A 27,216-nucleotide genomic window follows, 5' to 3' on the forward strand; every position below is an offset into this window, starting at 1 on the left:
GAGTCATTGATTTCGAATGTGTCCGTAACAAGACAAAAGTATATTTCAATAGTGATGCGAACAAGATGAAATAGGAAATTTTAAAAAATGCGATCGATTTCTGGAATGGAGAAGCTCTGTAATTTAAAAAGCTTGACCTCGATCTGGAGGTGGAGGCGATGAGGATCGGTTCTTAATCATGACACGAAATCCATCAGGACGACGGGGACGATGAATCCGGTGCGTCTCTCTCAGAGTGAAGCATAGCATCCAACTCATCAGTTAAGTCCGCTAGCATAGAACCAATGTCATTCAGTACATCCCCAGCACTTCGTTGACCTGGCGATCTGAAATTGGGTACGATTCATGTCACTGGGCGACTAGCTAAAGCGTGTTGTATGTAGAATTTACCGGTTGAGCTTTGTTTTGCTTTTCCCTTTAGTATTATCTTCGCACAGACTCTTTTTCAAATCAGCGTTCTCGTCCTCTTCGTCCTGATTGATGAATTCCGAGGTCGAGATCTCTCTGGGTCGAATTGTCCCGGCGTGCTCATTTGCGAAAGGAATCTGCTCCAAACTCGGAAGTGGCTACAAAATTGATTGATACTTAAACTTTGCGATCCAGAAAACTTCAGGAAATCATAACTCACATCTAACGAGGAATCGCTGCCAGGATCTGGTAACTTCAAAGGTTCAAATTTAGCCATATGATCATCGTCAATTCGCTTCTCCTGCTCTCGAGAATTGGCCATGATTTTAGCCACTGGAATGGGTTTGACCAAGCCTTTTGGACGAGGCAAGGTCCCTCCGCTGCCTAAATCTTGACTTGAAAGCAGTGCTCGAGCTTGGTATTGAAAATGAGATTGTTTTTGATGACGTATAGCGTCTACGTCGTCCATGGTTTTTCCGTGAGACCACGAAGGCAGTCCAGTCGAGTTGCTTAAGGAGGCTTGGTGATATCCTAGAGAATCATAAACGGGTTGGTGCGGGATTGATGTGAAACGCAAATGGGGCATACGCGGGGGAAAAGCAGACGATATTGAAGGTCCAAAATCGTCCGGGTTTTGTCGCTCTGAGAGAGGAGGTGAAGGAAGCGGTGGACGACCGAAGCTATTTTGACTAGGATGCGGCTGTTCGGGCTGTTGTTGTTGTTGTTGTTGCTGCTGCTGATGTTGATCTCTCGAACTGGGACCTGATGTAAGGGAGGCTCCTTGGGCACCCGGATGATCGGATTCGTAGAAGAATTGCTGTTGAGGAGGGTGGGCATATGTGCTATGTTGATCGGAAGCATAGGTATGTCTAGAATTCATGCTGTGGGTGAGTCCACGCAATGGAGATACTGGTGCCATGGGCAAATTGCCTTGATGCTGTGACGAGTTGATTTGAATAATCTCCGGTTGGTAGATGGGATTTCCTCCAAAAGAGCTCGTGCGTCCACTCAGCGCCATGTCTGGCCGAAATTCTGGCGCTTTTCGAAGGTCGTAATTGTAATGATCCGCAGATGGTATCTTGGGTCGGGGTGACATCATACCTTTGGGTGGCAAGGTACACTCACTCGTTCCAATCATGGCTCTCTTCCCACTGCGGATTTCTTTAATCTTCTTCACAGCCAACAGGAATCTTTTTTGATGGCCGAGTTTATAAATGCCTACGTCCTCTAAATCTTCGACGCAGATCTGCAGCACGTCCGTGACCGTGTGATATCCTTGTGAATGAAGTTGTGCCCCGTAACTGGAAAGTCGGATTAATCGGAGCCACTCGTCCAAAGAGGCCTAGGAGCAAGTGGAAAGAAAAGAAGCATAAAAGATTGCCCGTGCTTCAAGGGAAAATTCAACAAAAATACGCTCACAGGAATGTGGTTTGGAAGACCGTCGCCGATGTTCAGCTTTGATATCTCGCTTTTTAATTTTTTTCTGTGGTTGGGTTTCTTAATTCCTATTGCTGTCAAATCTTCTGGGGTCATCCGTGAGATGGTTGGCATATCGTAGCCGGCCGAATCGAATAAATCAAAGTAGTCCTCAAAGTTCAAATCTGATAGCCAAATATTCAGGATTTCCCGATCCTAAGCAATCACAAAAGGCAATTGATCAATATTGAGCACTGATTTGAGATTACTTAAATCCTGTAGCTCTTACCTGCATCCCATTCTCGACCAACTCGTGAACGTTAAGTGTGCAAATGGAATCTTCTCCTCGATCAATGGAACCCAAGGAGGAAGACGAAGAATGACACCCGGGTTTTGGCCCTGAACTTAAGGCGGCGTGTCGTTGGTGCGGATGCATCCGATGTCCAGTTTGAGACGAGAACGTTGACATAATGCTGTTGGATTCCCGTCCACTGTCAATGCTCGTGGTGGAATTCCGGCATCCACTACTGACAGAAGAGCCAGTCGTAACGTAACTAGCGGTGCTGTCATGACCAATGCTGTCTCGTCCAGGACTCTGAAATCCAAACAAAGATCATAAATTTGCTCCAAATCATTACCCTAAAAAGCCCAAACTAAAGTTTGCGGCCAGGTGTGAGAGGACAGTTTGTATGCGCCACTAGATAAGTAACTTACCAAGGTCATGTCAATCCCTTGATCATCCGTAAGATTACGAAACGAGGATCCAGTTTGGAGCTCGATTGATGAGTGCCTAACCGAGTTACCTGGATTTTGGTGCAAGGGTCCATCTATGGATGGCAACAAAAGAGACGTATTAAAGGTAAGTCCTTTTATTATTGATGGATGTTCCATCCAAACTCACTGTCAACTTCCGCCCAGGTCGGCTTAAACGACGACAAACATCTGGAGGGTTGTTGAGGCTCGTGTGAGGATCCCGGAACAGTGGGTGGCACCACCGGTTTCGCCACAGTACTGACACGGTTGGTCTTGTTCATACCTCCGACTGAAAAAAAAAATCGTTAATTTCAACGACTTTTACTCATAATTTCGAGGAGAATATTCATGCAGATCATGCAGTATCTAGTGAAGTGCTCGATGGGGTCCTACTTCTGTCTACGGATCCATCCAGTAAAAGATTTTTCCATGAGCCCGATGATCGGAGGTTTTTGTTTTGGATTCCAGCTGTGTGATTCAGCTCAAAATTTTGACGACGATTGGACAACGATTGCCGATAGCTAGCTAATTTATGGTTCCCAAGCACAGAAGTTTGGAGTCGATCATTCGAAGAGCATCGGAACAAGAGATCCTCCTTCGAACACGACGCACTTGTGATATTATGGTTCAAGTCGACTAACGAATTGCTTTTCCACTTGTCGGCTCGATTCACATTGAAGAACGATCCTGCTCGAGAGAGTCTCGCAAATGGATGATTCGTTCTCCGCGGTGGCAGAACGGAGGGTGGCACTTTAAAGTCCCCCGTTTGCGACAAACAAGATCGGTCTTTTTGGAACGAAAGCGACCGAGCCAGACTGGGTTTTCGGAAGATCTTGCCGATTTTTGTGGGTGGCAATGGGGGTGGCATGTCGGTGGAGGTTTTGGGTCCCCATTTTCTAGGTAAGGTAGAGGATTTGTTGGACAGATGCATTCTCGTTCCCGAGTTTGGCAAATCTCACACACTAGTCGAGCTCACTTCAGGAACGAGTGTTTGTGGATGATTTTGGCAAACATCTGGTGGTCGTCGCGACTCATTCCCCGCCGTCGTCGTCTCGACTCGCTTTGGCACTGATTCAGGACGAGAGGAGGTAGTGGTGGTAGTGGTGGTGATGGAGGTGATGGAGGGACAAGAGGCCATGCCCAATGGATGAAATTGACATACGTTTGAATTACAAGCACGCACGCCTACCAAGTTCAAGCTCAACTGGACGAGGATTGGACGGTGGGTCCTCCAAAGTTTCCGTCTTGATCTTGCGAGTGACTAATAGCAGAAGGAGAAGAAGAAATGTCCGGCCATGATTCCATGAACAAGCCTAGACGGAGACGAATGCTGCCCCTATCAAAACAAGTTCAACATCCAAGTTGGAATCCCAATCATGGTACTGGCCGTGACTTGAGACACAACTCATGTCTTCCTCCTTCTCCTTATTCTCCCTCCTCCACCACCGATGTAGAAAATACTTGGAGATCGCGAGGAGAAGCGGAATCCGGATTCGCCATTGGCCCTTGATATTTAAACCTGTCACTTTGCCACTTATTTATATGTTGTAAACACTATCGTGGCATAAATGCACTCGGCCTCTGGTAAACATTCTTTAACTAAAACAAATTCCAACTCCGTCTTCGTTTCTTAATTGATCTATGTCACGGACTTCTAGAGATATGGACTGCAAACGGAAGCAAAAATATCCTATATCCTAAACCGCTCATCTTATTCCAAATAAGCAGTTCATACGACCACAAGATCTTGTTGAATAGAGGAACTCAGCCAAGTTTGAGCCCAAACCTATGTTTAGGGAACTCAGGAGACATGTTCAAAGTTATGTAGTAAACATTACATAACATTTGAATATTCGGCCTGTTCTTGGTCAGCTACATAAGCTTTTGACAAAATACCTTTGAAACGATCGACTTTGCATGTAAATGATATAAAATTAACCTACCGTTAATTGAAGTAATAATAATCGTTTCTTATTTTATCACTTTAATTCGAAAAGTGGCTCAGAGTGGCTATGACCAAGAGCAGGCCGATTTGGCAGGAAGCTCGTTCGCAGTCCATTTTTCTAGAAGTCCGTGTCTATGTCTATCTAGATTGTCGAAAAATGACGAATCCAGATATCCTCTTTCGTAACCCACAATTGAGACAAAAAAAAACATTCGTCAAGCAAAGTGTCACAATATTTGCTGATAGGTGGGCGATGAGTGTGTTCATTTCTGAGGTGCATTTTATCGAAAAGTAGACCCATGGTAAGAAACGGTCTTCGAATTCGATTGAAACCGTTTGGCTGACATCCCTACTTGGGTGCATAACTCTCTCGACCGTTGAAGAATCACCTCCCCCTTCCCGGACAGAATTGGTGTCGTTGGCGACCCCTCAGCTCACCTTGCTTTGGTCCTGTACGTGGATAGGCTACGTTATGTACCTAAATGCTCGTATACAGGGTCTACAGGCTCTTGGATGGGAGCAAGCTGGACAGGCCGGGTAGTTTGCACACCTCAATCGGAATGGTAGCACAATGTGCCTCATTGAATTTATAGCCCTCTTAGGTCGAGAGAGGGAGGTGGACTGGGTAATACCAAATCGCTGGATTTTACACTTTGGGTAACTCTAAAAGGTGTCAACTTATGACAAGCATTCCCATCACTGATTGGTCCGATTTTTAAATCTCGCCTCAAATTGATGTTATTACAATATTCATCGAGGATTCATTACCAATCCCGTTCCCGCTATCATTAAGAATGCATATACTACTTCATGAGAGGTTTCTACTAGTCATTATGTGGCTGAAAATGAAGCTATCATACGAAAAAGTTCGCCATGACTTGAATAAAACCCGAAAGGACATCAACACCTTGTTGTGCTAAGAATAATATAATTTTCAATTTCCGAAATATGTACTGTTTTCAAAAATCATTATATAAAGTTCAAGGGATAGTTTAACTATCTCATTACCGAAGTTCTCTCCAAGAAGACTATCTAGTGTACTTTAATTGCAAGACATTTTACGACAAGTGCGCACACTTTTTAATAACATTTCACTGAAGCGAGGAATCACCATCAATGACGCTTTTATTGAAAGCTTTTTAGTTATTTGCAGTCAAATTAAGTGTTGATTAAGGATCACCAACAATTTATAGACTTTTTACTTCTGTTCCCTTCCAGTTAACGAACTAAATAACTTCCAGCACTCTTGGTCAAAATTGAAAATTATCAAATATGTATCCTTAACTTTTCGAGTAGCGAATTAGTCAGTAACGACATTGACAGGTTGCTTAACAATACCCATCATTGATTGGATCTATTGCTAATAAGGCGTTACATTAACGATAAATGTGAGCAAACTTTGTGCTCGATTTTTGTTTTCTTAGGCATGGCTTTAATGGAAAAATTATCGCTAGATACATAACTCGTCAATTACAATCCAGAGGCAGTGGAAAGTTCCCATCCTACGGATGGAGCATTGCGCTCGCAACAACGACTCCTCCTGAATCTTGATTATTGTCACATTTTGAAGATGCACGCCACTTTTGGTCTTCATAAACTGCGCTACAGACGATATGATTGCTCATTTCTAAGAGTGCTTTCTTCATTACCATTTTACTGGTTGGTCCATCTCGCAATAAAAGTGGAACAAAACATTCGGGTGGAGCAGGCTTTGTCATTTGACAAAGCTCCAGTAGCATGCGTAATTAATGAATGTCAACATGCATGGCATTAACGAAGAGGTGAGAGCTGCCAACTACCAGCATTACATTACTTTAGATTAGGACAATTAACTATGTGTGTCAATTACTGTATGTAGGTGGTTAAATTGTTCCAAGTATTGATCCTGAAAAGAATCTAAAAGGACAACTATTATCCCCACTTGTCATCAAAATCTTCCTGTTTTACCAATTCTCGAACCCCCACGCCAAGTCGTGCCTTGAGAAGATTTATGTGCGAGGAGGCATCTGTGCAAAAATACTTTCAATGCCAATGCAAGTGCGTAACTTAGGCGAGGCTAAGTAATAACATCAAGCACTAAAACACGTCATAAATACGAAGTTATTTGCAACTAAAAAAAACTTGTTCAAGTCGAAAAACACCACACACCTAAATGCTTGTGAAGTCTTTCTCTATTTCAAAAATTAATTGTAAATTAAAAATGTAAGCTATGAGCGTACGACTTTTAGTAGTTAAATGTCTAAGGGTGTATATTTCGAGCGTACAAATAACAGCTCCAATATCATTTCATGATTTGGATTTGTTGTAATGATGTCTTTTACTCATTTCCAATGATTTATGCCTTTGTATCTCACATTCCTAGTAGGACATAAAAAATAAAACTAGAAAATGGCCAAGCATCTTTCGTACTTAGTGATGACTATTTTTCATTTAACTTGAATGCTGAATTCAAGTTGATCATGTGTCTCAAAAATACTGTACAGGGCTTTTCATAATCGAGGCTGTTCAAATACGTACATAGACCTGGCTCAAAACGAATCACACTCGAACGATAATAAGACTTGCCACGGTGAAAGATACATTATTAATGAATATGTGTATCTATTTCGGACCAGTAGTTTTGAAACTATCACTAAAACTATTGCACCCTATAGATGCCTCTTGAGGACCCTTTTTCTCTTATTGGTCATGTAATAACAACTTACACAATATATATTTTCATTTGTATAAAGATCGTGTTTTTGAGGACTCCTTGAGATGTCCTGACCTCTGGTATTGTTCGCCAGATCCAGGCGTGGCCAGGACCAAAAGTCAAGCAAACAGTTTTGACTCCCCAACTCCTGGAACAAGCGATCAATACTAGAGGTCAGGACAACTGGGAGGTCCTCAAGAACAAAACCCTGTATGCTTTGCCGACAGTCATCAATAATGTTGAGAGAATTCAGAAATGTTGCGTTACCGTTGTTACTACTTGCCAAAAAGTTGTCGCAGAAGGACTTGTGAAGTGAAGTTTGTTTGGTCTAATTGAAGTCGTTATTGAGCTGGACCTATTATGTTTTTGAGTAAAAGATAAAAGCGCTTCATGTACGATCCACTTTTTACGTGAGGCAGCGCTGATTGCTAAGGGCAAATGGTAGTAAAACATGCCATTCAATTCTGCAATTCATGGCTAAAACCAATAATTTCTATTTGTAAGCTGTTATGGAAATTAGAAATTGCAACCAGAGTTTACCCATAATAGGCGGTTTTGGTTCACGTTTGGTTTTAAAGCAAACCTGCCTGACCACTGTCCTCGCCATTGAAGGCTTCAGAGCTAGAATTTAATGCCGAAAAAATTTTGGATTCCTTCAACCAAGGTCAATGAAGTAACATTATTTTCCAGTTTTACAAAAAACAGCTGTTGTAGTACTCTTAAATAATATTATACGACTACTAATACATCTCAGGATTTTTTTCCTTTTATTAATATTTCTTTTGATCGTAAGTCAGAGGCCCTCTTCAAGCGAAACTTTGAACTCTTTTTAGAAGTCGTAAGTATTATGAAACATATTGTACAGTGCATTGATGACAAAGATGGAAACTAAGAATAAATGTACAAGATTTTCATGGCATGGCTTGGGTTGCCAGTGTGGCCTAGAAAAATCGCGACTCACATGACCACTATTTTTGGTTGAATTTGGTATTGCTTCAAAACCCCATCAATAAGCAAATGTTCCATAAGTGTTTAAAAAACGAAGGAGACAAACAGTAAAGTCAAACTGATATTAGACCATTTGGCATGAAGCCCATTTCATAGATGAAGTACTGTATGTTCCAAACTGTGGTCAACTAATTGAAGGCTTCTCTATCTTTCGAAAAAAACGCCGCAGTATCAAGTCCAATTTCCGAATCTGAGGACACTCGCCGAGACCTTCGCAGCTGGAACTTTGTACATAATTTTACATGTCAGAGGGAGATAAATTGAAACATTATTCAATAACATTTTTCATTTGACCATCAATGACTTTTCACCTTATTTCTTCAATGGTTTTACGTGACCTTATTGGAGCATTAAGTTAAAACCAATTATACTAGGTTCAATTCGAGTGAATCAGTTGTGGTTACAATCTCGTCATAGACGAAGATTAATAGGATTAAAAGACAAACAGGGTTATTCATTGGCATATAAGGACCGGTTTGGATGAAAACAGGCTCATACATTGATAGTGTATTGGAAAGCTTAATTCTCGTATTTTGGGGGCCTTTCGTGAATTTCAACTGAAATTTCAATAAAGCTAATTTTTTGTCGACTCAGTACTGTGCTCCTGATTCGCAATTCGTTTCAAAAAGGTTGACCAACATTTTTTTTTTAATTATTATATCTATAGGGTGCTTCAAAAGAAACAACACAGCTAACCATGTACATAAAACAGATATGGTTTGGCTCACAGAAAGTCAAGGAACCTCAAAACGATGGGGCAAGAATAAATTCATACGTACAATGGACCTTTATTATTCGCATTATCTCTCTTGGATTGCAGTTACAGCCCTTTGCATCTTAAAATCCAAACGCTCAAGTCAAACACGCCCTACTATTTAAAATGACTCTTTGCGATATGGGCACTGAACTGACAGGAATTTGCTTTAATTGATATTTCAAGTCCTATTACTGTCTAATCATCGACAGTCAAGCTCGCACTGATGCAACCTTTCAGTCAAAAGTTATGGAAGGCAATTAGGCATACTAATCAATTACCTTCAAGAGTGTTTTATTGCATTATGTGACTATTGAATAGCCAAAAATTAGACTTTCGCGATTCTAATCTTTTAGTTCAACTAAAGTCAACCTTCACGCAAGACACAGCATAGGAGGAATGGATTCCATTCCAAGCCAATGCCAATTGAACAACAATATTTTTTGTTTTGAAAATAAAGGTTTGGCAACCAATTGATAAATGTGATAAAATTACAACCATTAGCGCGACACTCAGATGAAGAGGGTTCTTGACAATGTCATCTTTGCAAAGAGTTCAATTTTTTTATGTTAATTTTTGAGTGCAAAGGTTAGCGAGCCACGTGATGAAATTTCTGGCTCTGTTGAGGTTTAATCCGCCGGGAGAGTGTCCTAAATTTGACCCTCAGTGTTTCCCAGGTTCTTGGGAGTGACACGTTGTAATCTTTTTCTCAAATCATGTGGGGATAGATGGTCCAATGCACAAAATCGTGCAATTCTACCAGACCTTGGCCTTAAAGACACCTTTGAGTAAAGCTAATGTTACATTGAACTGGTTATAGTGATCTCCTGGATTTTATTCTAGACCAGCCATTCCCATTGCTCATCATATGATGGACGAGAAAACCGCAAACTTACCGCTTTTAATTTTTCTCATTCTGATGATATCAAGTGAGACGAAGGGGCGTGTTCAACAACTAATGAAACGTAGGATTTATGCGTGAACGTTGATGATCATGCTGCTTTCCACACTGTCAGGTCAAATAACTGAATGAACAGCACTAAGTCAATGAATAAGAATGGGTTAGGTTAATCAACCAAGGGCAACTCATGACTTATGAACTCAAAACAAGGAGGTAAGCAAGCAAGCAAACAAAAAGCAGATGAGCTGGCTCAATGTCTACGGCATTATCTTCTGCATCATCATCAAGGATGATGTTGTTAGCTCACTTGTTGATAAACTATTCGAAGCTGTAATTTAGGACGACGCATCACTCGTGAGTGTTTTCCCAATGATCTCATTGGACTCAATCCGTCACTTGGCACAGGAAAATGGCTCGATCCTGTGGGCCATGGGCCTTTGGGGTCTCGGATAACTCGAAGCAACCCACAAAAAAGCACCTTCAAGTTGGCTCGGAAACATTCACGATCTCGATGAACTTTTCAATGATCTCACTTTCTCTAAGGAAAACGGTGCACTTAAAGCTGATAAATGATCACTATTTGCATGCAGTTTCTTGATCAAGAAAAGTATTCAATGGCCTGAAGGTGTAGGCCCCAGTCACCATCCGCCGATCCGCATTCAGCATTACTATGATTTTGGAAGGCTAGTGGGACGGACCACTGCACCAGATCCAGCTCTATAATTCTCGATCCAGCATTGCACTCTGCAGACTGCCAGCCTGACTTAGTTGAGGCTGGCTGGCCCCTTGCCTCTTGCCTTTTGTCTTCCTCTTCTTGGTCGCTTTGGTGGTCTGGCCGCTCTACTCGATCCTCTTTCGGCTTCCCTCCCCACTTCTGCACTTCAAGGGGAATCAAAGAGCTGTAATCCATAGAGGAGTTGTAAGAGCGTTCGTCTCGTTCCCGGTTAAAATCTAAACAGTCACTGATGCGTCTGTTAGGGGTAAGTTTGGTTCAAGTCCACCGGGGGTTTTAATTGGAAAATTTGTGGACAAGAAGAGGCTCAAAACTTCCAACAAAATCAATGAACTCCACGGACCAAAAGTGAAGGCAATCCGTCAACCCCAGCCTTCTCCATGTATTGATACAATTCATTGTTTTTTTCAAACGTTCATCTTTTTTTGTTCAAAAAATTTCCCGAATTGGATCAGGATAGGTTTGGTGTGTCAAACCGTAAAAATTATTTTTTAACTTTGGAACATTACTTGATTACTGAACATGTATTGGATCATACAGCTTCTCAGTGTTGATGTTTGTCTAAATTCTTCCCCTGGCAATTTTGATTTTTCATTGCCTTTTCATTAGTTAACTTGGCCAATTAGTTAGACCCAATTCTTTTAAATTGATTAAGGTTTAAACTTGTCGGGATCAGTTTTCATTTTTTCATTGATTCACTTCATTGATTTTATAAAGCCATATTAGGTTCCCAAATGTACTTTTCTCTTCACATAGCAACTAAATCTGATAAACTTTTTTACATACCTCCTGTCAACCATACCTCTCCCTCCATCCTACCCCAACAAGTGCTAGATCTCAGTTCATTGTAATCTCCTTTGATATTGTTGCATTACTTGAAATTGATCATCTTGTGACTTGACCATACCACCAACATTTTAAGTACTCATTTAGCTAGGCAACCTAAACCATTTCTTTTACTAAACTAATGCTCAGATATATGAGTCTATGACAAAATAAAGGACTCCAGACCAGTACCAATAACTTGGAAAATAGGATAGCAATGCTTGCAGATTTCATGGGCCATTCCACTTCCATAACACTGGTTTGGCTCTTTTACAATTCTAGGTACATAAATGTAACTTTTTAAACTTTTTTTCCGCCCAGACTGCGCTGTGTGTACAAAGTGACCTTGAATATGTTTAGCTAATGGTGTATTTAGACAACCCTTGTTTCAACGCATATTGTGGTCACATATGTCTTTCACATGACATAATCTCAATCACATTGCTGCATATTTGAGTTGGAACCTGCTCCAATTTTCTGCAATATGTGAAGCAATTTTTTGTTGACATCAGCACAATTGTCCAATGCAAAATTTAGCCTGACCAAACTAAGAGAATTGTGATGAGACCTTTATTTATTTATCAAGCTTTTGGTTTTAATTTGTTAACAACTGAGTAAAACACAATCATAGTTAGGACCAGGTAAGCAATCTTTTATAATCATCTTCAAACTCAAAGTAACCCATCTTATGAGAAATCTTGTTGAACTATAGAAAGGATACCAGAAGCTTAATGAATTACAAAGTGCTATGTTTCTGCACTTAAATGGGTCAAATATTTGATATACCACGAAACTGAATTAAAAAATGGCATATGGTAGGTTCAAAATTTCCAATTTCATTCTAAATCAGGTCTGTACTAAATTATTTATATAGTTTTGTACAATTATCAATTGTTACTTGACTGAGCATTTGGAAACACTAAACACTTGTACAGGACAATTCAAAATGTTCAATGGAAGTTGCCCCAGTAATTTAAATCAGACAGGGGTCAGCCTGTGAGATGTGAATCACAACTTTGTCACTGAAATGAGCTGAAAATGGGGTGGTCTAAATGTGCCATGAGTGATTATCAACACAAAGTTCCAAACTCAAGGAGCCATTTAGAGATTGTATGGCTTTTTATTGCTAAGTTTGAAATCAAGCAAACGCAATGTATATGGATCCCCCCAATACCCTGGCTTGCTGGGGTACTGTAGTGGTAGAGCATCCGCTTCCCAATTTGTGAATCCTGGTTCAAACCCAGGCTTGCCAAGTCCAAGCTTCTCTGTGGTATTTGATTACAGCATGAGTTGCTGCTTTAACAGCTTAAATGGGCGAACCTGTGGTCATTCCCGAGGGTGAGGTAATAATTAATGTTGGGCTGTGATGACGAAGTGGGAATATCCCTCAATTGGGACACCCATCATTCGGATGGCAGGCCAAGCAAGAGAGCTGCCATCTGACTTCATAACAAACAAAACAAACCCCCCAATACCCTCCTTCTAAGGGCTTCTGAAATGTGATGAAAATCATTTGAAACAAAACCTCAAGTGGCTTGCTGTGAGTGAGATTTCCGTACCTAGAGGTGTAGTCTCTTTGGATATATTGTAGGAACTTTTCGTAACACTTATCTTAACCATTTCTTAGACGGTAGGATAAAAATTTAGATGTGTATTGTCAATTTTTCGTAATTTGTACTGACATTGAAAGAAAGAATTGATCACTGAGGGATGTACTGGTATTTGTCTCTTGGGCATTTCATTTGTGATCTAGACTTATTACATCCATGCCTTGGGCTACCAAGAGGGATGTTGATGCTCGCTTACTGTAGGGGAGAACGTGACGGTGCAGTGGTCCTCTCGTGATTGTAAGCCATTGGTAGGGATAGGACAAAGTGCTGTACTACACCGCTTTGCCGTAGCTTTGCTCCTCGGGCTCGCCATCGACTTGCCCATCAAAAGAAGACAAGCGCACCACATGGGTGGATATGGCTGAGTAGTTTTAGCGCGTCACTACGTAATTCTACTCGGCTATCTTCGTGAGTCACTCCATGTATGTAGACACGCATCTTCTTCGCCTTTCGATCTTGATTCGTCTCAAGATTGACTAGGATTGGGCAGGCAGGCTTAGGAGATTGCGGCAGGTTCACCGGGGCCGGGAAAAGCAAGAATACTAATCTGCGCTACATTTCTTAAGCCTTCTTTCTGCCTACCAAATTTGGGCAGATATTGTTCCAATTAGTTGGCGGTCCTACTATCTTAAAACTGAACATAACCTTTTAAATATAACCTAACCTAAACTATATTAAGCACCATTATGCCATATCTAACCGTAAATCAAGTTACCACAAATTTGAAAGAAATGGATCGCCTACTAATTGGTGGTAAATATCGTAGTAAAAATCCGGCTTTATCTAAGATCTATGTTATAGTATACAAGAGCAATTGAACGTCACATCCATAGGTCGCATTTAATATTTAGCGGCATGAAATAGCGCATTTTATTTGCGGTGCTAAAAACATTACATCAGGAGCCCGAAAAATGAATTAATGAAATTGAATAGAGAAATTTCCACCAATATTAATGTATCGTATCGTCATCACCATTTTGAACGCTTGGACCAATCTTTGGGTGTCCAGTGAAGATGACGGGGATCAATCCGGAGTGATCGCTTCCCCATTTCCTTATGATGCTTCTCGATGAGCTCCTTGTTCAACGTTAATATGTACTGTCCTTTGTAGTAATTGATGAGGTTTAGCTTCTGCAAGGTTGAGATCACATCTTCCTTTTTAATCGAGGTCTGCTCACATATTTCGTTGATGGTGATGTTGGGTGGAAGGTCGTCTTCGGTCTTTTTACAATCCAAAAGCACCGAGAGAATGGCATGTGTCCAATAGCTACGATATGACAGCAATCCCAGGTCACTCAATGGTTTTTCAGGGCTGCCCGTTTTTCCCTCGTATTTGGACAACTCGTAACTGAACTCGATCAGCAATTTGCCAAAGCCCTTTCTTTGATACTGAGGCAAAGTGAGAATACAAGCCACGTTATAGTCCTCGGAAGATTCTTTCTCCTTGGAGAAGTAACCCACAATATGAAAACCTCGGTCGTCCATTTCGCACATGACGTAGAAAAGAAACGGATCCGTGTCGTAGTATAAAGTCTTGTGATCCAGAAATAACTTGGCCACGAGACACAAATTCTGGGCGTAAGCCTTATTCTTGCGTCCGTCAATCTCAAAAAAGGAAATGTTTCCTTTTCGATAAATCTCATTACCCGGAGGATGCTTCAAAGTGCATTTAGTCAAATGCCGCTGAAGGGATTTCTGGCTTTTCACGTACTTTAAACAAAATTCGCAAATGAAAATGCAAGGCAGATTGACGAGTTCTTGAGGATAGGGCGAAAAGTACCAAGGCTTAATGCGATGCCGACCCAACTCGATTAATTCGATGTTTTTCATCCGAGTGACCACATCATCATGCTGCCCTGGGACGGCCAAACTACCCGTCATGCGTGGTGTATTGGGATTGGTGGGCGTGGCGGGTACTGTATTGGCATTTGAAGATGCATTCAACGCGCCCGAAGGTGACGCAGGCGAAGGTGGGATATCACTCAAGAGACCCGCCGAGATATTTCCACCCGGTGTGGCATTCCCCGTATTATCATGTCCATCGATCGACGCACTTTGCCCGGGGCGCCGTTTGCGGGCCTGACGTTTTTGCAACGCCGCGTGAAGAGTACTGCCAGTGACAACATGTTCATCTGGAATGAAATGCAAACTTCAATACAAATGTTCTTTTCCCCAGTGTCCCAACTTCTGTTTGGTCTACCTTCCATGGGTGACGAGGGCCTGGATGGCACCGAGGACACACTGACACTGCTCTGCAAGGTCAGTTTCCGGGGAGTATTAATCCCTGTGGTTCCGGTGCCGTCTCGGCCGCCACCGCCTCCTCCACCGGCCCCACCCCCCGATTTCTCATCCCGATGCGTGGGTTGCTCGATTCGTCGGGTGTCAAGGCGTTCCTCCGTGACCCATTCATCCAAGCGTTTGTTGTAGTCTACGAAATGGACGTAGAAGTCACGTTTGCCGTCCTCCTTGTTCCGGATAGAGATGACCTCGGCCTTGGGCCAATCATCGCTTTGCCGCATTCGCACGGGCAGTCGACAGCCTTCACTGACCGCGCTCAAGCCATCCCAAATGAGCGACTCCGCATTCAACGACGAAATGGGAGCCGCCCCATTGAGCAAAGCATTCCCATCCACTCCAATCCCATTGAGGGTCTCATTCATTGCGTTAGCCATGGACCCGATAAACTCCTTAACCTAGGTTTGAAATGCCAATTATGGCCTTTTCCAAGCCTTGGTGCCGCAGCGGTCTGTCTCTTTCCTTGTGCTGGTTTGTTTGTTGATAGTTTGAGCTAGCTTTGTTTAGCTTATGCTCCAGAATCGAAGCAGGGTGACCTCCGTTGGGAGTTGAAAAGCGTTTGAAAATGTCCAAGAACGTTGGTGAAACATATACCTTGGCAAGTTATCTGTACGGGTTGCTGGATTTGGCCCACTTAGGTAGTAAAGCTATTAAGATTGGCCCATTTTGGTAGAAAGGCTTTGTAAAACGATCTGTCATTAACAGAGAAGCGCAAAGTAGCAAAAAACGTTTATGAACAATCGTTTGAAATCAATTCAAAAGTCTTCAAAAGGTTGACAACACTAAATACATAGAAACTATCTTCTGATTGAATATTTAAATAGGTTTAAAATAAGTTTTAGGGCGTCGCTTTTGCCGCAAAAAACTTGAAACATAGTGTCATTTTTATGGAGATGGCGCATTAGATTATGGATTCTGAGAAAAAAGGGCATTAATTATTATGAAGGACATTACTTATCCTCGAAAACCTAAACTTTTTACTATTGGCATCGGGGCCAAGCTTGTTTCAAACTTCGATTGCAAACGATTTTTGTCGTTTTTCACCATGTTTTATATTTCGTTCGTTTCGATTTAAGTGTTTGTGACCAAGTAGATGTCCAAACATCGCAATAAACTTATTGCTAAAATAATAACAATAATAATATGTTACAAATTCTTAACGTTCAATTATCTAGTCACCCACGACGCAAAACTCTTAAATTCAACCCGACACAAAGTATGCCCATGGGTTATATAAGAGGCTTTCAGGTTTATTTTAACAAAGAAGGCACTAGCTTTACAACGATTGAGGGGTGAGCATCACAATACATCTTTGGGTTTGGAATTCATGGGTCATGAAAGCTTTCTTCCTTCCTTTAACCCTCATTTGCACGTTTTCATCCCTGGTTTGTCATTGGTGGATAAGTGGAATACGCAATATCTTTAGGGTCTTGGCCGTTGTAATAAATGCTGACCCTTGGAAAAAGTTTAAATTCAAAAGCAAATGGCTTCTTTTGAATGGGCTCGTTGTCAGATGATGAGCCATACGGCAAGTGAGCTGAGCCACGGACTTCTAGAAATATAGACTGCGAACGAGCTTCCCGCCAAATCGGCCTGCTCTTGGTCATAGCCACTCTGAGTCACTTTTCGAATTAAAGTAATAAAATAAGAAACGTAGATCTCCTCAATTAAGGGTAGGTCAATTTTATATCATTTACATGCAAAGTCGATGGTTTCAAAGTTATGTTGTCAAAAGCTTATGTAGCTGACCAAGGGCAGGCCGAAAATTCAAATTTTATGTAGTGTTTACTATTTAACTTTGAAAAAGTCTCCTGAGTTCCTTAGACATAGGTTTGGGCTCAAACGTGGGGAAGTTCATCAATTCAACAAGATCTTGTGGTCGTATGAAGTGCTTATTTGGAATAAGATGAGCGGTGTAGGAGATAGGATATTTTTGCTTCCGTTTGCAGTCCATATCTCTAGAAGTCCGTGGCTGAGCTTACCTACTTCAAAAACCGGGGTCTTGGACGAACCTTTACATTTATGCACTCAATATGCACATTGAGCCCACATATTTCCTTTCACTTCATGATAAACGTAGTCCGTTATTTGGTGCACCAACAGGCACGCATCTAATGATTATAACACAAATAATGAAAAAGTGCACATTCCTTCTCTTCTTTTCAGCACTTTTCAGTCGTTTTTATTGTGCTTGTTAGGTTTGAAAAGTTCAGGACTGCTGTTTTTTTTTGGTTGGAAAACAAGAAAGAATTGACCAAAATGTCCAGTTATTCAAATAAACGTTGCCAACGTCTAAACCTGATTTTTGTGTAAATTTAGTTCCCATCGGGGTTATCATGGTCTATAAATATGGATGTCGCTGATAAATATTTATCAGAGACATTGAAGTTAAGATAATTCTCGTTTATGAGGCAACCCAAATGTTTGCTTGTCCCGGAATCTTCCAAACCCACTAGAAGATGAACTTAAGTAGCCCTACTACCGAAGGCTGGATTTCAAATATTTTTGAAGCGCCTTGTACAGGTTAACTAGTTGTACTTGATTTTGTTAACCCCTCAACTTACCAAACCTACAAACGCAATGAGAGGTTTTGAAACGGCGGGTCAGCTATTCTCGATGAGAAATAACCAAGGATATGTCAAGCCAGTACTTCCATCTTGAAAGAGACAATCGACATCGATTGGGGGCAAAATTTACATACAGCGTCAATAGTCAATTATATTCATGGACCGTCGTTCCTGAAGACTGTCCGTTTGTTCCCTGCCTAGCTCGGCTTAGGTCTCTAGCTCGGCCAGGGCTGTTTTTTAAGGCCGATATTCGGTGGAGCGAGTTTCGCTCACAAGATAACGAAAAGAATAGTTTCTAATTGGTGCGTGAGTTTAATCCACATATGAAATGTAACTGGCTTTGTTGATAATTTCGGACGATTGTTTGCAATAAACACTTTCAACTCAAATAATGTTATAAATGCTCTGGAAAACTACGCATCACTTTCCATCTGAGATCCAAGTATATAATCACTCGCGATTTAAGGACAAGGATGGGAAAAATTTTGAGGCCAAAGCCCTCCTGCCTCTAAACGTCGAAAGCCCAGCATGGTTGCCCTCAATAAAGCTGCCAAGCTCACAAGTTGCATACTGGCTTCTTGGCCAAATCTTTGATTTGTGTCTTTGAGCCTCTTTCGAACTTTCTTGTAGCTTTGAGTAAATATAATATTGAGGCTACAATTTGTAGGTGATTCAATGCTTTTCCAGCCCTTTGATGCAGTTTATATTGCATGGCGATTCTTTATGCTCAAAGTCTTTCTCTAAAATCTGGTACTGTTTTCATTTATTGAGTATTTATTTTATTCTTGTCTATGCCACAAATGCAACAGCACACTTCAATTTCCCCGGGAAGTGAGCTAGCAGTATCAAAAATTATGTTTTCTAAGATGTTTTCAAACAGGACAAGATATGCGCATTAAACATGAGAACATTCAATAAGGTTTCCTGTTCATCTTAGAGATATTTGGCCTAACACAAACGGACGAGCAAGGTGCTCATTTTTGTGCCGTTCAAACATCAAAATCTTGAGCCAGGAATATCATTTGATTACGAGGCCTGTGATATCCTTATTGAATTGAAATGGGTGGTATGTTGGCCAAAAAGGCGGATGTTTTGCCATTTTCTAAGTGGTGCTTGTGATTTATGTGTGTGAGATATCAGCTTTGGTGTTTAAAGATCAAAATAATCATAGTGAGGACATCACGATCGTCGACATCAACTGAGATGACAGGAGCTTGAAGAAGATGTGAATGGTCTTTGCTATATTATTTCAATTGGCCATCAAGGACGAGGCTGCGTTGGATGTTTTGCCCCATTCTGTGGGAAGCATGTACGTTGAGTGAGCCAAATCTTAAAAGGATGGATGGTTGAGAGCCGTGCCCCCATGATGAGATGACATAAATAGTTATTGGGTTTTGGTGTCCAATACTCTTTATGCGGCGCACAATCTGTCGACAAAGGGCTTGTAAGGGAAGAAGCCATCCTCATCTTCGGGATCAGCCAACTCTTTCAAAATGGCTGCCACATCCTCTTTGGGAACTTCATCAGCTGAAAAATAGGGACATTGTGGATTTCAGACAACGTTGCAAAAACACAATTCAAATTGGTTGACATCGAAAGTGCTATCCAATTTTCGATATCAGTCCACCAATTATCTATCTCCTGCATTAGATGAAATTCCTTCAAAATCTTGACAAGCAGCTCATCCTCGTCCCTCAACGATCATGATATTATAATTGCTCTCATCAGCCCACTATTACCCTAAATAATGAGTAACATTTTCCATATTCAAAATATTTGATCCATCTTATGAAAGAAGTATTGCAGTTAGTCAAAAAATTGTCAAATTGCGGCCTTTTGGCAAATGGTATGAAGCTTCATATGGCACACCAGACAATTCTGGTTCGAGATTCTTACCCAAGTTGGACAAGAGATTCTCCAACTCTGCCAACATCATGGTGCCGTTTTCGTTCTTGTCGTACAACTTGCAGAGCTCCATGTAGTCAGCGGGACCTCCTTGGTTTTCCTTGGTGTTCAGGGCCTCACCAACCAATTTGACCACGTCATCAAACTTGGCGAACTTTTTGTCGCGCTCGTCAGTCTGGCCCAAACCCACACAGATCTTCTTTGTGATATTATAACCTAGAGCGTAAATGACATCACCCAAGAAGAACATGTCCAACTCGCCTTTGCCATCCCAATCGTAGATGTCGCAAATCTTCTTGATCTTCTCAGCATCAGCCTACATAAAGGTAACAAAGAGTCAAGAAGCACTGTGGTGGAATCTTCTCACATTTGTGCATGCATGCATGCATGCATGTGCGCTAGAGGCTGACCAATCAATTATCAAAGGCCGTTGATAGCTTACCATAGTGTTGGATTTGGAATTGGGGAGGCACTCTCACACACAAAGACTACTTCTCAATGAGCGAATCTCTCGAGCCGTAGTGAAGGGGCCAATTCTAATCCTGTCCCATTTATACTGGCCCCTAAACGAGTGTGCGTTTTGGGCGGAGGATATCCATCCGTCCAAGGAGGGAACACACAAAACGAGGAGGCTGAAGATTCCAAGACGTAGGTAAAGATCGGTGTGTTGTTGGCTGTTTGGGGCATACACGAGTTTAACAAAAGCTTCAACGTATTTGCATTTGATAATGTCTAATGTTTATCTCAAGCTATCTGTTGTGTCTTTTCAGTTCCAGGTTTGTTTCATTTCTCCATATTCTTTTAGTGGTACACCAATATGTTAGCAATAGGCTAACGCTGAAAGCCTGATACCATGCTATTGATGAGCCGAAATGGTTTGATTATTACGAAGCATGAATGCCCTCTTTCTGTTCAAATATTACATATTTTTTACATTTGTGTGCCCAACGATGGATTTTTCTTTCATTCTTTAGGTGCTTTCCTTTCTCACCATACGTAGTTACGTACCCAAACTTTCAAATGTCGGGAAATGGATGACTCATTGGCCTTTGCTTTCTCTCTAGTACATCTCCCGGACCAACGATGCCCGAACGTTTAAACGGCAGGAAAGCAAGCATGATCTGCATTGGAACATAGGCCGACCTAAAAATAGGCCTTTGACTTTGTTGGCATCCAGTTTGCTTGCTCTATCGAGACTCTCATGACTTTCTCTTGTCTTTTCCAGGCATCTAAGTCCACAGCTCAAAATCTGAGCCACTGAGCAGCATTATCGGTGGGCGTCACTTGACCAAATGTCATGAAAAATAGTCCATGGTTCTGACGTTCACGTCGTTCCTTTTTTTGTTGTTTCAAGCTAGGGATTGGTGAATGAATTGCTGATGTTGAACTTTATTCAAGACGTCGAATTGAGCGAAAGTTATGGGGTGAATTATGAATGATGATAGGAGGACATCAAATTGATTCGAATGTGACCAGGGTTACTCAGATGGCTTGCTAAGGCTGTCTACCAATCCTCGTACATCTCAGGATGAGGACCGGCACAAAGCTTCTTTAGGAACGCTACAAGGAAAACGGATACATATATATTCCCACTTTGCCGATCAATCGTCAACTGACTTTTGAATTTTTCGGGCAATATCTTACGCTCATAGGGAATAAATCCGTCGTCGTCTTCGGCATCGCAGCATTCCTTGATGATCATATCAACCTCTTCCCTTTCCAATTTTTCACCTGTGGAAAGATAAATGTTACTTTTAGCTGAATTGTATCAATTCTTTAAGATACCAAGGACGTTTCCTTTAAATTTATGATCAAATCGAACATTTTGGGGCAATGTAAGTAAAACCGAATAAGTCACAAGGTGAAAAAAGAATGAATAATTAATACTCAAATACTCAATGCAAATAAACAAACAAAAAAAACAAAGAAAAGCAAGAGTGCCTCTTCTTGCAATTCATTTCTTCATCAATGTGAGTGCAACCCTACCTAGACTTAGGAGAATATGCTCCAATTCGCCCAACATCATGGTTCCATTCTCATGCTTGTCATAGAGCTTCAAGCATTCAATGAAGTCCTCAAATGAGCCAGAATCCTTGGATTTCTTCACCTTGCTGTAAATGGGATAGAACTCCTCCAAAGTGATAGATTTCTCGCCTTTCTTCTTGGTCATACCCAAATCATCCAACGTCTTCAGCGACGGGTTCAAGTTCAAACCTCGAAGAACATCAGCCAAATAGAGCATGTCCATCTTGGCTTTGCCTTCAAAGTCATAAATATCGAATGCGAACTTAGCACCTATGAAGACAAAGGACAATTTGAATCGTTGTACCATGTGGAAGTAAGACATGGAACGAGCCTTAGATCGATTCCTCTATACATTTGCGAGTATTTCTAAAACTTAAAAAAGCTAGAAACCCAAATCTGAAATTCCAAAATGAATCCTAATTCAAGAACGATGTGAGTCAAGCCCAAACCATTTTTGAGCCATTAAGCCGTTAATTCGTTAATTCGATCTTGCAGCGATTGTACTCGAACAATGTACTTTTCTCGTGAATGAGGGACGTCCACAAATAAATATTCCAGGGTGAAGGGTTTGGACTAGTGAGGTTAGAGGGTTGAACCGGCCAAGCCAGCTTTCATTTAAGGTGAATTTTACATTCAAATTATTTTGTAATCAAACCATTCACTACAAAACTGATAGAAAAGATGTTGGTCCAGATTCAAATTTCTTCTCCGTCTGTGGGTTTGGATACGGGTCGGAAAGTTGCCATGAGACAGCTTTCAAGAATGGACAAATTAAGGGTCGAATTTGATGCCTTCTGAAAGTAATTCTCCTCACAGAAAGATTTGCTCGTAATTGAACCTTTGCTCTTATAAAGAGGAACCATTGAAAAACCTAGTGCCGGTTCCTAATTGATCTAATACTAGCCCAAAGGAGATTGGTACCTCTCCCAGAGTCTGGCAGCCAAAATCATGTCTTAAAATGCCAAGTAAGCGAGTCAAATCAACACTATTCACTCGATAGAGGCACGACATGGTTCCCCAGAGGGCGTGGGTTCGAATCCCGCCTTCGGAGAAAACCTATGGGCATTCTGAAGGCCGGCAGGAGTGCCAGAGAATAGTTTTGGGTGTTCAGCATTTGTTCACCAAGTGTTACGTATTAGTATTAGGGAAGAGACGTGGTTCAGTTGATATGGCACTTTCCAGCCATGAGAGGGGTCGTAGGTTCAATTCTTCTCCTTGACTCTTCTCAGAAAAAAAGCCCTCTGGCATTGATTACAGATGGCGGACCACAACCACTTAAGTACAAAGCATAGTCCAACGGGACAACGCTTTCTTCAATTTAGAACGGCTGCCTATCCCAAAAAGCTTCAATTGAGAAGCCATCATGTCAACATGTAAACATTTAATTGTCGTCCAATGACAAATCCGTCGCAATAAAGATTGTTATATTATTATAAGTAATTCTCACCGCAAGGAAGTGGAAAACAAAATTCAAGAAGAGCGAATCGGAATCTTCAGGCAGTCAAAAACATTTCAATCTTATCAAAATGTTTTAGACTGTAATGTCATTGTCCCTTGATATGAAAGCGTTAGACTCAATATGATCAAATAAATCTTTGAATGCGGGGGCAACAATTTCAGAAGGCACCAAATGGGCCCTTAATTTTCTTCCACCCTGTAGTACCCCAATGAAATGCTAAATTTTCGTGGATTCCTCCTTCAAGTACAGGGAAACCCCGCACTAAGAGTGGCATTTAACAGCTAAAACAGGACAAATTATATTTTAGTAATGACTGTGACGAATACTGTTGCCGTCGGTCAGTATTCCGGTAAACGGCTATAAGACAAAAAAAAATTGAGGACTTTTTGATCTGAAGGGGTTAGCTCAATTTCGTAAGTGGTTTTATTTCTCGTTTCTTTTTGTACCATAATCTAAGTTTACAAATCATGGATTATTAGCACTGGATTAGCATGTGTTAATTTGCCTCATTTTCGTTTAAACAGGCATAAGTATGGTGACGTCAATAAAGCCAAGTTTGAAGCTTGAAAATTTGGCAACCTACAGTACAAAAAAGCGTGGGTTCCATTTCAAACCAGCTACAAAAAAGTAGTCTCAAAGGCTTCAAATTTCATCTAAAATGGAGCATTCAAAAGATCATAAGTGATAATGAATATTATTTTGCTGAATATGACGCCAGGGTGGTAGAAGAGTACTCTTGTCTAGTCTAAGATTGACCTGTCATCCATAGTCGAGTCTTCTTGAATAAACAACAAATAAAAGACAATTTTCATTCCAGAGAGCAACTTAAATTTACATCTTCATTAGACAAGATTTGTTTGAGAAAATTATGTTTGCAACTATCACAAGAATACTTTTGGCAGCAAGACGTCGTAGTTCTCTTGGTGGATGAGTAGAGATGGCGGTCGATGTTGGTCGATTTCGAAGAAGGACAATTTGGGCCGATGGTAGCGTCATTTCATCATGGTGGTTGTCTGATAAGATCTTCTAGGCCTTCAGACCTTTGATGAGGCTCGGGTCGTCATTGTCGTTGTCACTTGTGTTGATGTCGATGCTTCTTCACTTGAGAATCAATCTTGATGCTACGCTCAAAGTCTGTCTTCAATGGTCTGGTTTTGGTGTTGCGGTTGGTTGGCTTTTCGAGATGAGAAAGAAGGAGTGGTTGAAGAAGGGAACCTCATCACGTTGAAATAACGGCAAAAGAGAGTCTATTCGTCATGTACAACAGCATTTACTTTTTTTGGTCATGTGTTCGGGGCAGTTCAATCAAAATTCAACTAGAAATATCATAGCGACTGACTTAGGAGGCTCTAGCTCGCTCGTTGAGTCGCTCATTCATTCATTTACTCTCTCTTTCTTTCCGCTCTTAATCTCGATCTCTCGTTCTCTGTTGGTTGGCAGGATTGAGGGGACCAATTACTTGATTTATTGAGAGACAGACTCGCCATGGTTCTTTTTTGTGACAGATGGAATCCAATGATGGCTGAAGGAGATCCAGTTCACAAAAGGCAAATCATGGTGGCCTTTATTCACCCCTTCCTTCCAAACGTGAGCGTGGGCGCGCACAAACGGAAGGTCAGGACACTAGGTCCCCCACAAGAAGTGGAGGAGATTGATGTTGGTGGATGGTTTGGGTGTTGTTGACGGGGGGATTGATGACAATGGATGGAAAGGAATTTGATCTTGGGAACTTTCTGGTCAGCGTTCCAGCCCAGGAGGGGAAGATATTTCAGATAAAAAATAAAGGGTCAGGAGAAGGAATAAACAGAGCCATTGTTGGGGGCGGATACTTTCCACAAAGAGAGGAAAGGGAATCGGAAGGGATGCGTTGGATATGGAGGTGATGAGGTACATCTAAAACAAAGGGACCGTTTTAGAAAACCGATTGAATCAATAGCCAATAACCATTTGCTCTGTACCTGTATCTGCACTTTTTAGCCCTCTCCTGCGCACATGCGTTCCAGGAAAGCTAGAAAGGGAGGAGTCAGATCGATTATATCGAGTTGAATGTTGTCAAACTAAATGCTTTGGCGTTTCTGCTTTTAAACATCCCACCTTGCCCATAGGGCATTAACTGTTGATGGCATCTTAAAAGCACCAAGCAATGTTCAAACTAAAGAGCTCCGAATCTTTGGTGAAAAGGTTTGACATCCACTACGTAGAACTCTTTTCTGCTTAAGTGCTATCAGGAATCTTGACGCCAAACCATTCTTCCAAAGATTAGGGGCCTTTTCTGAATGGCTAGTCACTTCAAATGACTTCACTTACGCATAAATGGCATGAAACCCTCATCATCTTCGGGTTCGCACAACTCCTTCATAAGATTCTTGGCTTCTTCTTTGGTGAGCTTCTCGCCTGCGATTTGAAGTTAAGCCCATTAGTCCGAATCTTCAAACTCCATATGGGGTGTTTTTGGAGAGATCCTTACCCAAGTTGGTCAGCAGCCTGTAGAGCTCATTTCCGAGGATGGAGTTGTCCTCGTTCTTGTCATAAAGCTTCAAGATTTCCACGAAGTCATGAATGCCACCGGTGTCCTTGGATTCCTTGGCCGATTTGAAGATGGGATAGAAGTCGTCAACCCCCATCATCTTCTTGCCCTTGTCCTTTTGGCCGCCAATTTCGTCGATGGTCTTCAGGGTGGGGTTCAGGTTGCAAGCGCGGAGAAGGTCGCCGATATAGAAAGCGTCGACTTTGCCATCACCCTTGAAGTCGTAGACGTCGAATGCGAATCTGATCTCTGCATGGGCGGAAAGGCGAGCACTTTAGAGTTGGTAGCGATGGCAAAACGTTCTTCAAGTGCACTTAATTGCATTAGTAGGTAGACGCTCCAATAAATGGGATCACTCACGGGAGGTTTCGTGCATTTTTTGTCAGTGGGTGTCACTTACCTACACCAACCACTTAAGATGTAACTTGCGGAATGTTGCCTCGGGTGATGATAACGACGATTACAAGGATAACACAAGGTTGACAGGTTGAGATAGTTAATTGTAGGGTGCACGGGTTCACACATTTTGGTTGGTTTCGGTTTTTAACATTCTTATATTCTTTTAACATCTTTTAACATTCATTCTTGTTTATATTAGGAATTGAAAGGAGTTGGTACCATAATTTAAAAGGTATACCGAAATGATCATGCCAGGTAATACGAATACGACGACGAGCTTCACTGGCGACTCTTTAACAAAGTCAAGGTAAACACTTAAACACTGAACAAACGAGGTAACGTAACGAGGATGGGATGCTTATACAAAATGCATGGTTTGATGGTTTGACTAGGAACAAGTGCGGTTAGTTTAGAGTGCATTCAGGTTCTAGGTTTTTAGATTTTGGGGAAATTTGGATCGAGAAAACTTAGGGATCATGAGGGTTCAAGACATCCAACATTCAAAGTTTCTCACGACCTTACTTTCAACATCTCTAGGATGGATTCCGTATTTGTCACCAATTTGTTTGTTTTCCTAAAATGATTGAGATACCTTATTAAAATGAGTGGTAAAGGCACTTACGTTCAATATCCTTGGTACTCAGATCGTGCTGGAATGGGATAAAAGTGATGGTTCAGGTTTTGGGGTTCACATCAAGCTGCTTATCAGATTACAAAGTTTACGTTTCAATACATCTGGTTTACCCAGGAGGGGTAGGGATGCCAGTATTCAGTTCCTGTTAGTTTTCGTAAAATATATATGGTCGATATTGAGCAATCAAGCTTTCATAATTTGAAGCCACAATGGAAACTGTCGCTTCAAATAATTTTTGAGGTTCTTCTGGTAAAACTGTCTCGANAATATGTCCAGGAAAAACGGACTAGAAATTTTCAAAGCCTCAGTCCTCGCCAACCTATGCATTAATATCAATGATATGAAATTCATATTTTGGTA

General features: G+C 41.3%; 4 protein-coding genes across 7 annotated transcripts in view; all 4 read right to left on the bottom strand.

Annotated features, from left to right (window-relative positions):
• Positions 1-19: 19 nt before the first annotated feature.
• On the bottom strand, positions 20-10,626 carry LOC131889401 (caskin-1-like). Of its 3 annotated transcripts, none has more exons than XM_059238511.1 (8): positions 10,185-10,626; positions 2,726-2,866; positions 2,539-2,651; positions 2,114-2,419; positions 1,828-2,040; positions 629-1,750; positions 391-566; positions 20-326 (listed from the first exon to the last, which is right to left on the bottom strand). In XM_059238511.1, the coding sequence occupies exons 2-8, from the start codon at positions 2,856-2,858 to the stop codon at positions 194-196; spliced, it is 2,196 nt and encodes a 731-aa protein (XP_059094494.1). In that variant the 5' UTR covers positions 2,859-2,866; positions 10,185-10,626; the 3' UTR covers positions 20-193. The 3 variants fall into 3 exon arrangements, with proteins under 3 accessions (XP_059094494.1, XP_059094486.1, XP_059094480.1); XM_059238503.1 differs by having other exon boundaries at positions 9,873-10,626; XM_059238497.1 differs by lacking the exon at positions 10,185-10,626 and adding an exon at positions 2,971-4,492.
• A 3,258-nt stretch (positions 10,627-13,884) lies between these two features.
• Positions 13,885-15,849, bottom strand: LOC131887144 (histone acetyltransferase KAT5-like). Its single transcript, XM_059235676.1, has 2 exons — positions 15,246-15,849; positions 13,885-15,177 (listed from the first exon to the last, which is right to left on the bottom strand). The coding sequence occupies exons 1-2, from the start codon at positions 15,715-15,717 to the stop codon at positions 14,015-14,017; spliced, it is 1,635 nt and encodes a 544-aa protein (XP_059091659.1). The 5' UTR covers positions 15,718-15,849; the 3' UTR covers positions 13,885-14,014.
• Positions 15,850-18,653: 2,804 nt separating this feature from the next.
• On the bottom strand, positions 18,654-20,415 carry LOC131887169 (myosin light chain 1-like). The gene is made up of 3 exons (XM_059235703.1): positions 20,255-20,415; positions 19,804-20,128; positions 18,654-19,434 (listed from the first exon to the last, which is right to left on the bottom strand). Exons 1-3 carry the CDS (start codon positions 20,255-20,257, stop codon positions 19,319-19,321), a joined length of 444 nt encoding a protein of 147 aa, XP_059091686.1. The 5' UTR covers positions 20,258-20,415; the 3' UTR covers positions 18,654-19,318.
• Positions 20,416-21,185: 770 nt separating this feature from the next.
• The window catches only part of LOC131887152 (myosin light chain 1-like), a 6,334-nt gene continuing 303 nt past the window's right edge, over positions 21,186-27,216 (bottom strand). The window contains exons 2-6 of one of the 2 annotated variants that reach the window (XM_059235688.1): positions 26,745-26,796; positions 25,764-26,072; positions 25,604-25,690; positions 25,255-25,304; positions 23,975-25,189 (exon numbers count right to left, since the gene is read on the bottom strand). In XM_059235688.1, the coding sequence (XP_059091671.1) occupies positions 25,270-25,304; positions 25,604-25,690; positions 25,764-26,072; positions 26,745-26,796 (483 nt within the window). In that variant the 3' untranslated portion in view covers positions 23,975-25,189; positions 25,255-25,269. Of the gene's footprint in view, positions 21,373-21,456; positions 21,544-21,798; positions 22,108-23,974; positions 25,190-25,254; positions 25,305-25,603; positions 25,691-25,763; positions 26,073-26,744; positions 26,797-26,844; positions 26,873-27,216 lie in introns of those variants that run through there. The other variant, XM_059235695.1, reaches the window with a different exon arrangement.

The sequence above is a fragment of the Tigriopus californicus genome, chromosome 1 (assembly GCF_007210705.1).
Source record: "Tigriopus californicus strain San Diego chromosome 1, Tcal_SD_v2.1, whole genome shotgun sequence".
Classification (NCBI taxonomy): domain Eukaryota; kingdom Metazoa; phylum Arthropoda; class Copepoda; order Harpacticoida; family Harpacticidae; genus Tigriopus; species Tigriopus californicus.

Bases quoted from the DNA above. Each gene is read 5' to 3' on its own strand.
- LOC131889401 (XM_059238497.1), bottom strand. From the start codon at position 3,508: ATGCATCTGTCCAACAAATCCTCTACCTTACCTAGAAAATGGGGACCC. The intron at 2,420-2,538 runs GTAAGTTACTTA...TTTGGATTTCAG, and splicing joins AAGGGATTGACATGACCTTG to AGTCCTGGACGAGACAGCAT. The intron at 1,751-1,827 runs GTGAGCGTATTT...ACTTGCTCCTAG, and splicing joins GTCTTCCAAACCACATTCCT to GCCTCTTTGGACGAGTGGCT.
- LOC131887144 (XM_059235676.1), bottom strand. From the start codon at position 15,717: ATGGCTAACGCAATGAATGAGACCCTCAATGGGATTGGAGTGGATGGG. The intron at 15,178-15,245 runs GTAGACCAAACA...ATTTCATTCCAG, and splicing joins GCCCTCGTCACCCATGGAAG to ATGAACATGTTGTCACTGGC.
- LOC131887169 (XM_059235703.1), bottom strand. The intron at 19,435-19,803 runs GTAAGAATCTCG...CCTATTTTTCAG, and splicing joins GAATCTCTTGTCCAACTTGG to CTGATGAAGTTCCCAAAGAG.